The sequence below is a fragment of the Chinchilla lanigera genome, unplaced genomic scaffold (genome assembly GCF_000276665.1).
Source record: "Chinchilla lanigera isolate Chin_1 unplaced genomic scaffold, ChiLan1.0 scaffold00038, whole genome shotgun sequence".
Taxonomy (NCBI): domain Eukaryota; kingdom Metazoa; phylum Chordata; class Mammalia; order Rodentia; family Chinchillidae; genus Chinchilla; species Chinchilla lanigera.
In genome coordinates, this window is record NW_004955439.1 from 12,167,625 (window position 1) to 12,178,464 (window position 10,840).

A 10,840-nucleotide genomic window follows, 5' to 3' on the forward strand; every position below is an offset into this window, starting at 1 on the left:
GGTGGCGATAGTCTCCATCACGAAACTTGGGCAGTGGGGACTGATCAGGATTATTTTGTGGAGTCGGGAAATACTCCACAACCTCCTAACTAAAGGTAGAACAAGCAGCTTTAAAATATTCTGCATGTTACATTCATCTCATAATGATACAGACTTAAAGATCATCCACAGAAACCTGCATTTGCCCCAGGATGTGAGCAGAGCCGTGGCAGAAAACAAACTGCAAGGCCTCCTAAATCACAACTTGGTTCTGGGCTGAAAAATAACTGTCATTTATTATGAGAAAGACAAGCATTTATCATGTAGCATTTTTTTGTAATTCTGCCTGATATTTTTATTGATACATGAATGAAAACTTGAATTTTTCCTACAGTCTACTATTTAAAATTTTATTGTATATATTTGGTATTATTTTCTAGAAAACATTCTCAGATTTGAAAATTGCAATGTAAATGAACTCACAGAATACTCCTAAGGGGAGGCCCAATTTTCACTTGTGCATAATAAAAACAAATAAAAAACACTAGTTTGTGCTGTATCATTACTGTTTATAAAAGATTTAAATAAAACTAGTCTTTCAAAAAGCATTCACCTTGTAAATGAACTTAAATACGTAAAGTTAGTATTTAAGTCATTTCTGTGGAATTTATCACATATTTTTTCCTTTGTAACAGTTGGCAACCCCATTCTCAAGGTACCCACAAAATGCATTTAGCATTTTGCTAAAATGCTAAATTTAGCATTTTTGCTAAAATGCTAAAATGCAAAATGCATTTAGCATTTAGCCCACAAAATGTCTAATGCATTCCTTACTCTGGCTCCAGTATTTACATTAGCAATGGAAACAAGCTGAAAATGAATACTAGTAATTCTAGTAATTGAAAGTATTTAAAATACAAGGTAAAAAAACTGGACATTTGAGTTCTCTGAATCCTTAAAGAAGGAAGGCAATGGCTTAATTTTAAGTCATGTAGTTCTATGTCTGTATGCTAGGAGGAGTTATTGAACAAGAACAGCTTGGTGACTGGCCAAATCAAGGGTTTATAAAAGGAATGTTATCACAAATGGCCACAGGTTCCTTGTAATAACTTTATGTATTTTGGCTTTTACTACTGCTGAAATTATAACTTCCAAACTATGACTAAGAAGCATTTTGAAGCTGGGTGTGGTGACTCACACCTATAATTCCAGCACTTGGGAGGCTGAGGCAGGAGGAGTGCTGTGAGTTTCAGGCCAGCCTGGGCTACAAAGTGAGTTCAAGGCCAGCCTGAACTGCATAATGAAACACTGTCTCAAAAAAAAAAAAAAAAGTCAAAAAAAAAAACATTTTGATAGCTCACAGCATACCAACTTTTAAGATGTAAGTATTCATAAACACTAATAGTCACAACTCAGAAACGTGAGTCTCCTTACTTTCACTTCTTGGCAGATGACTACGGATGAGTCTCTCAGCTTCTCAGGGCTGGCTTTAGTTCTTCATTTTTAAAAGGGGGTAAGTAATGAGCAAATGTAGCAGACATTAATCAATTAGAAAATGAGACTGCATAATTTATATCAATGGTGTTGCTCTTCTCCAGTAATCTGCTTGGGCCTTGGTTCTCTCTAATTCAAAGGCATGCTCAGACTTGGGCCAAGTTTTCTGAGTGTCACTCCAACATTCTTGCCCCCTGGCTGATAAGAAGCACCTGAGTATATTCTCTTGGTTATCTATCATGCTAAACTTTAATTTTGATTTCATATTAAGTACTATTACAAACTTCTGAGGTACAATAGCTGGGTCTCTACAAAATTCAAATATTAACATGAAATACTAATTTTTAAAAATTTCTATAGGCTAAGTTTCTCAACTATTTCTGGAAGGGGATAAATTTACTTGATCCTAGCCTATTTTTCTTCAGAAAATCAACAGGAAAGAAACAGTCAAGCTATTATTATTCAGGAAGTTTATTAATTTCTCTAATGACATGTTGTTGAATCAAGTAGCATTAGCTTAAAAGAATAACTACCATCTAAAATGTGTGAAAGCCCATCTGACCAACAGACATTACTTTTTTTTGTTTGTTTGTTTTGTTTTGGTTTTTGGTTTTTTTTTCCGGTACCTGGAACCGAACTCACGACCTTGCGCTTGCCAGGCAAGTGCTTTGCCGCTGAGCTAAATCCCCAGCCCCCAACAGACATTACTATATTCACTAGTGTCACAGTCATTGCCATTGGTACCTTGTGAAAAATCAGTAATGAGACTGATGTATGGTTTTAGTTTTTCTAAAAAGGGATTACTAAAATTCAACACATACCTGCATTTTTTTCAGTAACAGGACAAATACCAAATTAAAAAGGCCAGAGCAGAGTTTGGATATTATTTCAGTTTTTCAGATGGTCAGTTAATCTACCGTGATTAAGGGTGACACATGACTCAGTATCTTATGTTTTAGTTTTTCTTGTCTCTGTTCTCTAAACTTAGTTATAAGCAGTGTTAGGGATTGAAGCCAGTGTCTTGCACATGCTAGCTAAGCATTCTACCACTAAGCTACCTCCTCAGCCCTGAAACTCTTTTTAAAAGGGTTGGGTAATGATTTTACTGTGAATTATGTGAATTCAACTAATGTACAGACAAGGTGGCTCTGGTGCGAAGCAACCAGTGACCAGGGCTTCTTCTTCCTCTGTCCTGTTCCACACCAACTTGCTGATTTGACAAGACAGGTGCTTGCTCTTTGCAGAGGCTAAAGCATACTGAAAAGGTGGTCAGGAGTATGTGCTCACTCCTGTCCTCTGCCTTAGGGGACAGAGAAAAGCTTTAGGATAGAAGAAATGTGGGCTTGACTGGTCTTCAACGTTACTGTAGAAAAATCACAAGAAAATGTCCCAGAGACCACAGAACACAGCAGACATTATCAGGTCCAAAGTTCACTGTGTTGTGTGCATGCTTGTGGCAGCTGAGTTAGACTGGAGTGATACTCACAATATGTAACCATCACTTCTACTTGGGACGGGAATTCACAACAGGGGACAGAAGCCTGAAGAACCCTTCTGTTGCATGAGTTGCTTCTTTCATTTCTTCATCGTTCGTAAAGAGCTAGGGTGAGGGCAGCCAAGAGGCCCGCTGAAGGCCCGTGGAAGCTTTGCGCTGTGTGAGCCCGTGGTGCAGCTGCGCTGCGGGCCTGGCTCTGCGCAGGCCCATGTTGGCCCGGGGCTTAGGAAAGCCTTTCATCTCAGCACAGAACACCAGATGTCCCGTTCTCTCTCCAAGGTGCCTAACGTATTGCTATGCCAAACTTGAAGGGAAAACAAGCTGTACTCCAACAGGTATTTGTCCTGTTACAGGTGGAAAGACTGTGGTTGAAAGAGCTACTAGTCATCCAATTTTCAGAAATCTTACTTTAGCTATTATTTGTAGATCACAGGTCGATGGCTTGATGTTTCTGATGTCCCATATTTAAATGCATAAAATAGGAGGTCAACAGAAAAATAACCTGACAACAGCGGGGTGAGTGCGCTGTGTGGGATGAGCTTTTTCCTGGTGTTTTTTTATGTATTTAACAAGGACAAAGATACAAATGTCATCTTCTAGGTTTTTAGTCTATACCCTCTGTCCTGGTTCAGGCGTCAAGCCCAGACTCAGGAGAAGTGATGCTACGTGATGTCGGTACTCGTCCCAGATGATGGGGCAAGACTGTGTTCCTTTTATGTGGTAACTATATGTCACCCAGATTCAACCGTCCCTTTATCTTATTCTCTGTATTACACACAAAATCTGTACTTTACACACACACACACACACACACACACACACACACGAACACACACACATTATATAAAACAAAATAAAAAGGGGGAAAGAACAATGACTAACACAAACTTTTCTCCTTTAAAGGAGTCTAATTCAGGATAAGAGTTCTCCTGTGGAAAAAGTAGAGGTCGTGTTGTAGTACAGAGGTAAAAGTCAGATGCCCCAGCTTTTTAAATCTTTCAAATGTAAATTCTGGAAAACTCCTTAGATTTGCCAGTTGTTGAAAGGGCAAAGGAAATCTCAGCTTCAAGAAACAGCTATCTAAGGTTAACCAACCTTCCAGGGATTCAAACCCGCATCTCTCGATGAGGAGACACGCCTGCATGGCACCTTGAGGTTTCTGGTTTTGTTCGTACAGGTAGGAAAATCAGACTTTATCTCCCAAGGAGAGTTGGGAGAGTAACTGAGGCAGCTCCTACCACCCATTGGCTCCCTCCAGCAAATTCGGGGCAGGGAGACGCCCTATGTAATAGGCTCTAGGGCTCCTCCAGGCAAAGCCTGGTTTACCTGGGCCTTGGTTCCTGCCAGCGATGCAGTATCTGTCTGTTGCCATCAGAAACATTTCCTGTCTCCTTATTTCTATAGAGCAGAATGCCATCTCCCATCTCAGGACAAGAGAGATCCACAAACAGATCAGTGAACGAGCACACACACACACACACACACACACACACACACACACAAGAATGAGCACACAAGGCTCGCAGTGGTGGCATTAGATTGAGGAGAACTGGGGAGACAGGAACAAGGTGGTCTCTCTCTTTCTCTCAAGCTAAATAACAATGAGGAAAAATAAGTGATAGATTTCTGAAAGCAATTCTATTTACAAGGATGGTCGGCTGCTCTTGTAATTGCTTTGCCAACTTCTATTTTTTGCTTTTTGGAGACCACTCCACTGAAATCACATCTTCACTGTGTTCAGTTTGCTGCTCTATCTGCTCCTCTGCTGGGATCTGACACGCTGGAGTCCTTTTGTCAAATGGCAGTTGAGCCACAGCTTCTTCATCACAAGGGCGGCTCTTTCACGTTCACACACATTTCCACCCAGGGACTCCAGGTGCACACGGGCAGCTCCGTGTAGTCACCCAAGCATCCCTATTCAGGTCAAGGCTGATGGAGAATGTTGCCCATTAGGGTTTCCATGGGGGATACATGGAACCATCAAGGCTTTGAAAATGGTGAGATTGTGATTGGACCTGAAGTTCAAGGTTTTAAAATCAACATCTGTGGTTCTCACCTTCCTCTGCGGATCAAGGGAACCACCCTTCATGAACACAGATTACTTCACTCCTTCCTTTTTCTTTTTCTTTTTCTTTCTTTTTTTTTTTTCCGGTACTGGGAATCGAACTCACGACCCTGTGCTTGCCAGGCAGGCACTGTGCTGCTGAGCTAAATCCCCAGCCCCCACTCCTTCCTTTTTCGAGTCCTTTTCAAAACTCATAACTCCTGAAACAGACCTCCCTGGGGAAAGCACTGTCCATGCATGGTGTTACCTGGGTCCTTGTAGATGCTGAGCACACCCTTGAAGTAATGAGGTAAAAATCTTTCCAGTAAAAGCAGCACGTCTTCCAGCTCCTCGAGAATCCCCACGAGCAGGAAGTTTTCATTCACGTTCAGCTTTGCGCGTTCAAGGGCCCACTCTCCAGGCTCCCTTTATGGAGATAAAAGTCATTTTTAAGTCAATGACTCATTTTTGAAATGCAGCAACAATACATGGGAAGTTGATCCCTCTGCGTGCCACCTCCCTTTGTGCAGGTCCAAATCTGATTTCCTCTAAGGACCAGCCCAGGGATAGCCTGGTCCAGAACATTCCCTAGTCCTTCTGGTGAGCGCCCTCCTTTGGTTACTTTCTCCAGGGTGTAATATCCAGGGCCTTGAACTGAGTGAGCCCTGTATAAACATTTGTTGAGAGATAAATACAGACCCATACATTTAGATCCTCACAAATGCTGATGGGGACCAATTAAATGAAGTTATAAATTTTGAAATATGAAAATTACTGACACAATATTTCTGCAGAAATCAAAACAAGTGTCAGTTCATGCCTCTAATCATCATATCCTTTGAAGAGCTGAAAGATAAAATTTTCTTAATTACCCAAAGGACACAGCCTAATCTCAGTGGCAGGCCAGAGCACTGAGTCAGCATTCAGGTAAGTGAGAAAGGCCCAGGAGTTGGGCTTCAGGTCTAGCTGCCATTTACCATTTGGGAGAACCTGGGCAAGCCAAGGTTCTTTTTTGAAAAATGGTGATAATAATTCTTGCCTACCTCAAAGGATTGTAAGGTTGGACAGGGTGACATTTGAAAGGGTTCTGAGCACCAACGTGTGGAAATTGAGATAAGGTACCCTGAGTACTCAGCTCAACAATAGGAAACAGGTAACTTCAGAAAGCTTGGGGAGTTAGAGTCATATTTCTTGAAATAAACATCTTCCTTGTGATCAGAAAGGAAGTCATCTGGTCCCATATCTTCCCAGGATGTGAAGCAACGAAAAAGGAAGTACTTATTATTGGGGAAACTTCAGAGGGAGGCTGTTGGCACTCAGGATGTATATGACGAGGCAGAAGGCAGACAGGTATAGCCCTGAAATTTGGACCATATGCAAACTTTTATGTTACAGTGAACTAAACAAAACACTAACAACATGCCTGATGATGAAGCAGAAATTACAGCATAAGCAAATAAGATGTGCTGCAATTGAGAACCAGCTGTTCCTCCTTGGCCTCTTCAGGAACACAACGATCCTCTGCAGTGTTTCCTTCGGGGGGAAATGTCACTTTTGTTGCAGGCTTTATGTTCCACCAAGTAAAGATAATATTATTGTTGCTGCCCCTTCTTCTCTAGGTCACAGATACATGTCTGTTATAACGGATGCCAATTCTAGCTATTCCAGAGCCACCTGCAGAGGTGGTTAGGAGCATCTGTGCCCTACCTCAGAGTTTGTGATTCTCTAGGGGTTCTTTACAAGTACCCAGGGATGCTCTACCGGATTTGCGCAGCCTATATACCCCAAGGGCCCTGGCAAGCTTAAGAAGTCACTTTCTAAAGAAATGAACACATTCAAACTAGGCCGATGCAAGATCACTAGAAAACAGTTTCCTTTTAGTCTACTAAGTGTGGGAGACCCTTTTGAATCTGGGTGTGGCTTTCTAGGTGTTAGACCCAATGAGATGGCCAGGACAGCTGTGCATTCATCGTGGAGGAGGAGGCTAGGAGCCTGTCCCTGGCCTCATGGGTTGAGAGGTAACAACTATGTTTTAGGTATAAAGAAAGGGTCTGATTGGCATTCCAATGACACAGCCATACTGGTGGTCCACTGAGGGCTTTTGCAAAAGCCTAACTGTAAATTTTATTGCCTATCAGACCCTGGGAGTTGCAAGTGAGATATCTGAAGGTTACTAGCAAATATAAGTAGAGTTGCAAAGGGTTGAGAGAACACGGTACAGAAGATTCCCAGAATGTCAGTCTGGTAGGTGAGCATGCTAAGAGCCTGGGTTAGTCTTTACCTGCATCGGGGATGCTGTCCACAAAAATACGGAATGATGTAAAATAACCTGGGGTTGGAACACTCAGGGTAGTTTTCAAGAATGCACTCATTGATATCCTAGAAGAGAAAACACAGCAGTGAGATACCTCATGGTTTCTGCAGTGTGTTGTTGAAAGCCACAGAGTTTAAGGAAGATTAATGCTTAAATTACAGTCTTGAGCAGATGTAGAAAATCCATACACTTGCCTAGAAAACTTTATTTGCTTCTCAACATCTGGTTCTACTGACCAGGTGCACATCTGGCATGCCAGTTCAGAGAGCAGTTTCTGGGTTGAGTACCTGGTGCTGGCACCTCTCACTGCTCAAAGGCTTTGGCTGGGTCATACATCATGAGAAGAGGTTACCCATGTGCTGTGGTGATCTCAGCAGCTACCAGCCAATGGTGAGCACAGAGTTAACAATAAATGCTTGTGGTATGAATTTGGTATGATTTAATTCATAATGAATTCGGACTTAACTGCATACCAGTATGGTCAGCCCTGCAGCAATGAGTTTCCCTGTGGTTCTGGATATACAACAATGATCAAGTATCTATAGTAGGTTCCCAAAGAATTTTATTTAAATTACTGAGGAGCTATAAAATGATATGCAATGTTACAAAAGGTTACAAAGTGACCTAATATAACATTAGATGTACTATATTAGGATACATGTATATGGACATCTTCACTTTCAAAGACAATAGGGTGAGTCCTAGATTTTCTGTCCCTTTAAAATAAGGCGAATACAACAATGCAAGGTCTTAGAATGGCTTGGAGCGGGTGGATAGAAGTCTCAGAACCTACTGTTCTCAAAGCAGGTGGCAGTAGATACCCTGAATCAGACATGCTTGGTTCTTAGGTATTTCTAAGGAGAAATGAGAAGCCAATTCACAGATCAAACAGCTGTGGAATGGTTTTTCCAGGGACAATATTGGTAAGGCTGATTAAGGGTAGAGTGTAACTCCCAAATGTGGTCAATGGAATTTGAGTCTATAGAAGCCACTTATTCTGAAATGACTGGCATAGGTGGTTATCTATTAGCAATTTTTCAATACAAGTTGGAATGTTGTTGTTTTTTATTCTGTTTTATTTTCTTTTGGTACTGGGAATCGAACTCATGACCTTGCATTTGCCAGGCAGGCGCTGTACTGCTGAGCTATATCCCCTGCCCTTATTATTGTTTAAACAGCACTTTCTTTTCCTTTCTTTGGTTTATATGCCAATTAAACTACATAATTACAACAGCATATTCAACTGGAATAAATAGAAACAAACACACGAGCATACTCAAGCACTTGAGTTTACTGGCAGGGAGCCGAGTTTCAATAAACAGCGAATGAATGAAGAGACAGCAGAAGGAGAGAGCCACGACACACAGACCCATAAGTAAGAGATGAAGCGGCTGGGCATAGTGGCACACGCCTGTAAGTCAACACTCGGGAGGCTGAGGCAGGAGGATTGCTGTGAGTTCAAGGACAGCCTAGATCACATAGTGAGTCCAGGCCAGCCTGAACTACATAGCAAGACCCTGTCTCAAAAAAGAAAAAAAAAGAGATGAAGCAGCTACCACCTCTGCTTGCTGAGCTTGTCACTATCTTGTCCTGGCCTGGAGGTTCATACAACCTCTGAAGGACATCACCTGGTCACTGAGGGGGATGGTTAAGAGGCACAAGGGCTTCAGAAGGACGTTTCCTTCCTGTGGTCCACAAACAACCTCGCAAAGTCAATTTATGGGAAGACATAAATTCCTAGTTTAAGAAATGCAGTTAACCATTCTCTCTCTCTTAGACCAAGGCACATCCTGGGGGATTTCAAAGAATCCCATTTGCGTCCATTAGGCTGATATATGGTGATGTATCATGATCTGTGCCCCAGGAAGACGTAAGTGGAGAACGACTCAGGTGGGAGAGTCAGACCAGAGCTGCTAAGCCCGCACATCCAGCCACTTGCTGTTTAGCACTTAAGCAGGGCTGCTGTGTGGTGGCCACCGAAGGACCAGAACCTTCGGGACTCAGTCAGGTTCTGGCCACTTACGCAGTCCACCTGACCGGGACCAAGTCCTTTGGCAAGGGCTACTTCCGCTGGGACAGTCTCACGGCAGCCACTTGCCCTTACAGCATATTCTCCTGCCGGGCGCCTCTCAGCCTCTAGGGACCATTCAGTTCCCACAGTGCTAATGATTTTTATGCTTGGTTTAAGGCTTCCTCACAATCTTCTTGTACAGAACTTTCCTTAGCACATATGTATTTTGAAATGATTATGCAACTTCAGGTTTTTAACCTTTGCATAAATTACTTCTAGAGTAAGATTATTTAAAAAAAAAACCCAACTCTTAATTCTTATGTCAAAGTTGTCATCACAGTGGTGACTTTAGCCAAGCCAACCTGCTTGCCAGCACTTGGTCGATGACTGGGTCCTCTGGTCTCTGCATCTTGACACTCACTCTCTTTTAAGATTAGATCTTAACATGAGACCCACTCTGCTCATCCTGTTATACCACCACTGGACCAGTGAGATAATCTAAGTGAACCGCTGACAACTATGACAGTCTTTTTCATTGTCAAGACTATAATATAATAAGGCCCCTTCAGGTGGAAATGATTCTAAACTGTACAAGTTTAAAATATATACAATTTAAATGAAACTCCAAGAAAAATGATTTAAAATATTTATAGTCTTGGCTGTTGAAAGGATGTGAGGTTCTGGTCTCAGGTCTGTGGATCGTTAGCTGAGTATCTTTGGCTGTCATGTTACCGCTGAGCCTCCGTGTTCCCGCATTTATAACATGCGGCTGAGTCACATCGTTTCAGTGCATGAAGCGGTAGGCAGACATTTCTAGTTCCTTAAATGAGTCAACTTTTTTTTTTTTGGTACCCGGAATTGAACTCACAACCTTGTCAGGCAGGTGCTGTGCCACTGAGCTATATCCCAGCCCAAATTAGTCAACTTTTAAGGACAGTTTTATATGCTGAAGATCTAGAAAAGCTGGTAATTTCATTGGTTCCTAAACTTACAAGTTAATAAAAAGCTTTTTCCCAGCAGTTACCAGTGAAGCTTTCTCACATTTCTCAGAAGGCCACCGTGAAAAGCTTTATGCTTAGTACCAGACGGGGCTCAGCTCAGATATTGGCTGCACCACTTATTTGCCGTAGAGTTCTTGGCAAATGTCCACGTTTTACAGGCTCATTGTCCTTATCCATAAAATGGGGCAATAACGTTTGCCTCATAGGCCCCTACTAAGAGTAGAAATCATGTATATCATTTATTCAACCTTACACCTCTAAAGATTATGCCACCTTTATTACACACATTATATAATTCCTTTCTCCCTTTAGTTTATATTTAAAAGCACCATTCCTAGTGATTCCAATAGTGTTTAAACAGTGACTTCAGCTAATCCACAGAGAAAACAGAAAGGAAAATATGGAAATATGAAGTGTGTTATTTAAGTTCAATCAAAAAATACAAATTGGGGGGCTGGGGATTTAGCTCAGCGGCAAAGCACCTGCCTGGCAAGCGCAAGGT

The 10,840-nt window shown here is 41.9% G+C and overlaps 1 protein-coding gene across 1 annotated transcript in view; it reads right to left on the reverse strand.

The window, feature by feature from the left end:
* The window catches only part of Ust (uronyl-2-sulfotransferase), a 283,434-nt gene that overhangs the window by 44,690 nt on the left and 227,904 nt on the right, over positions 1–10,840 (reverse strand). Inside the window, exons 6-7 of the mRNA XM_005390617.2 lie at positions 7,294–7,391; positions 5,281–5,438 (exon numbers count right to left, since the gene is read on the reverse strand). Of these exons, the coding sequence (XP_005390674.1) occupies positions 5,281–5,438; positions 7,294–7,391 (256 nt within the window). The remainder of the gene's footprint in view (positions 1–5,280; positions 5,439–7,293; positions 7,392–10,840) is intronic.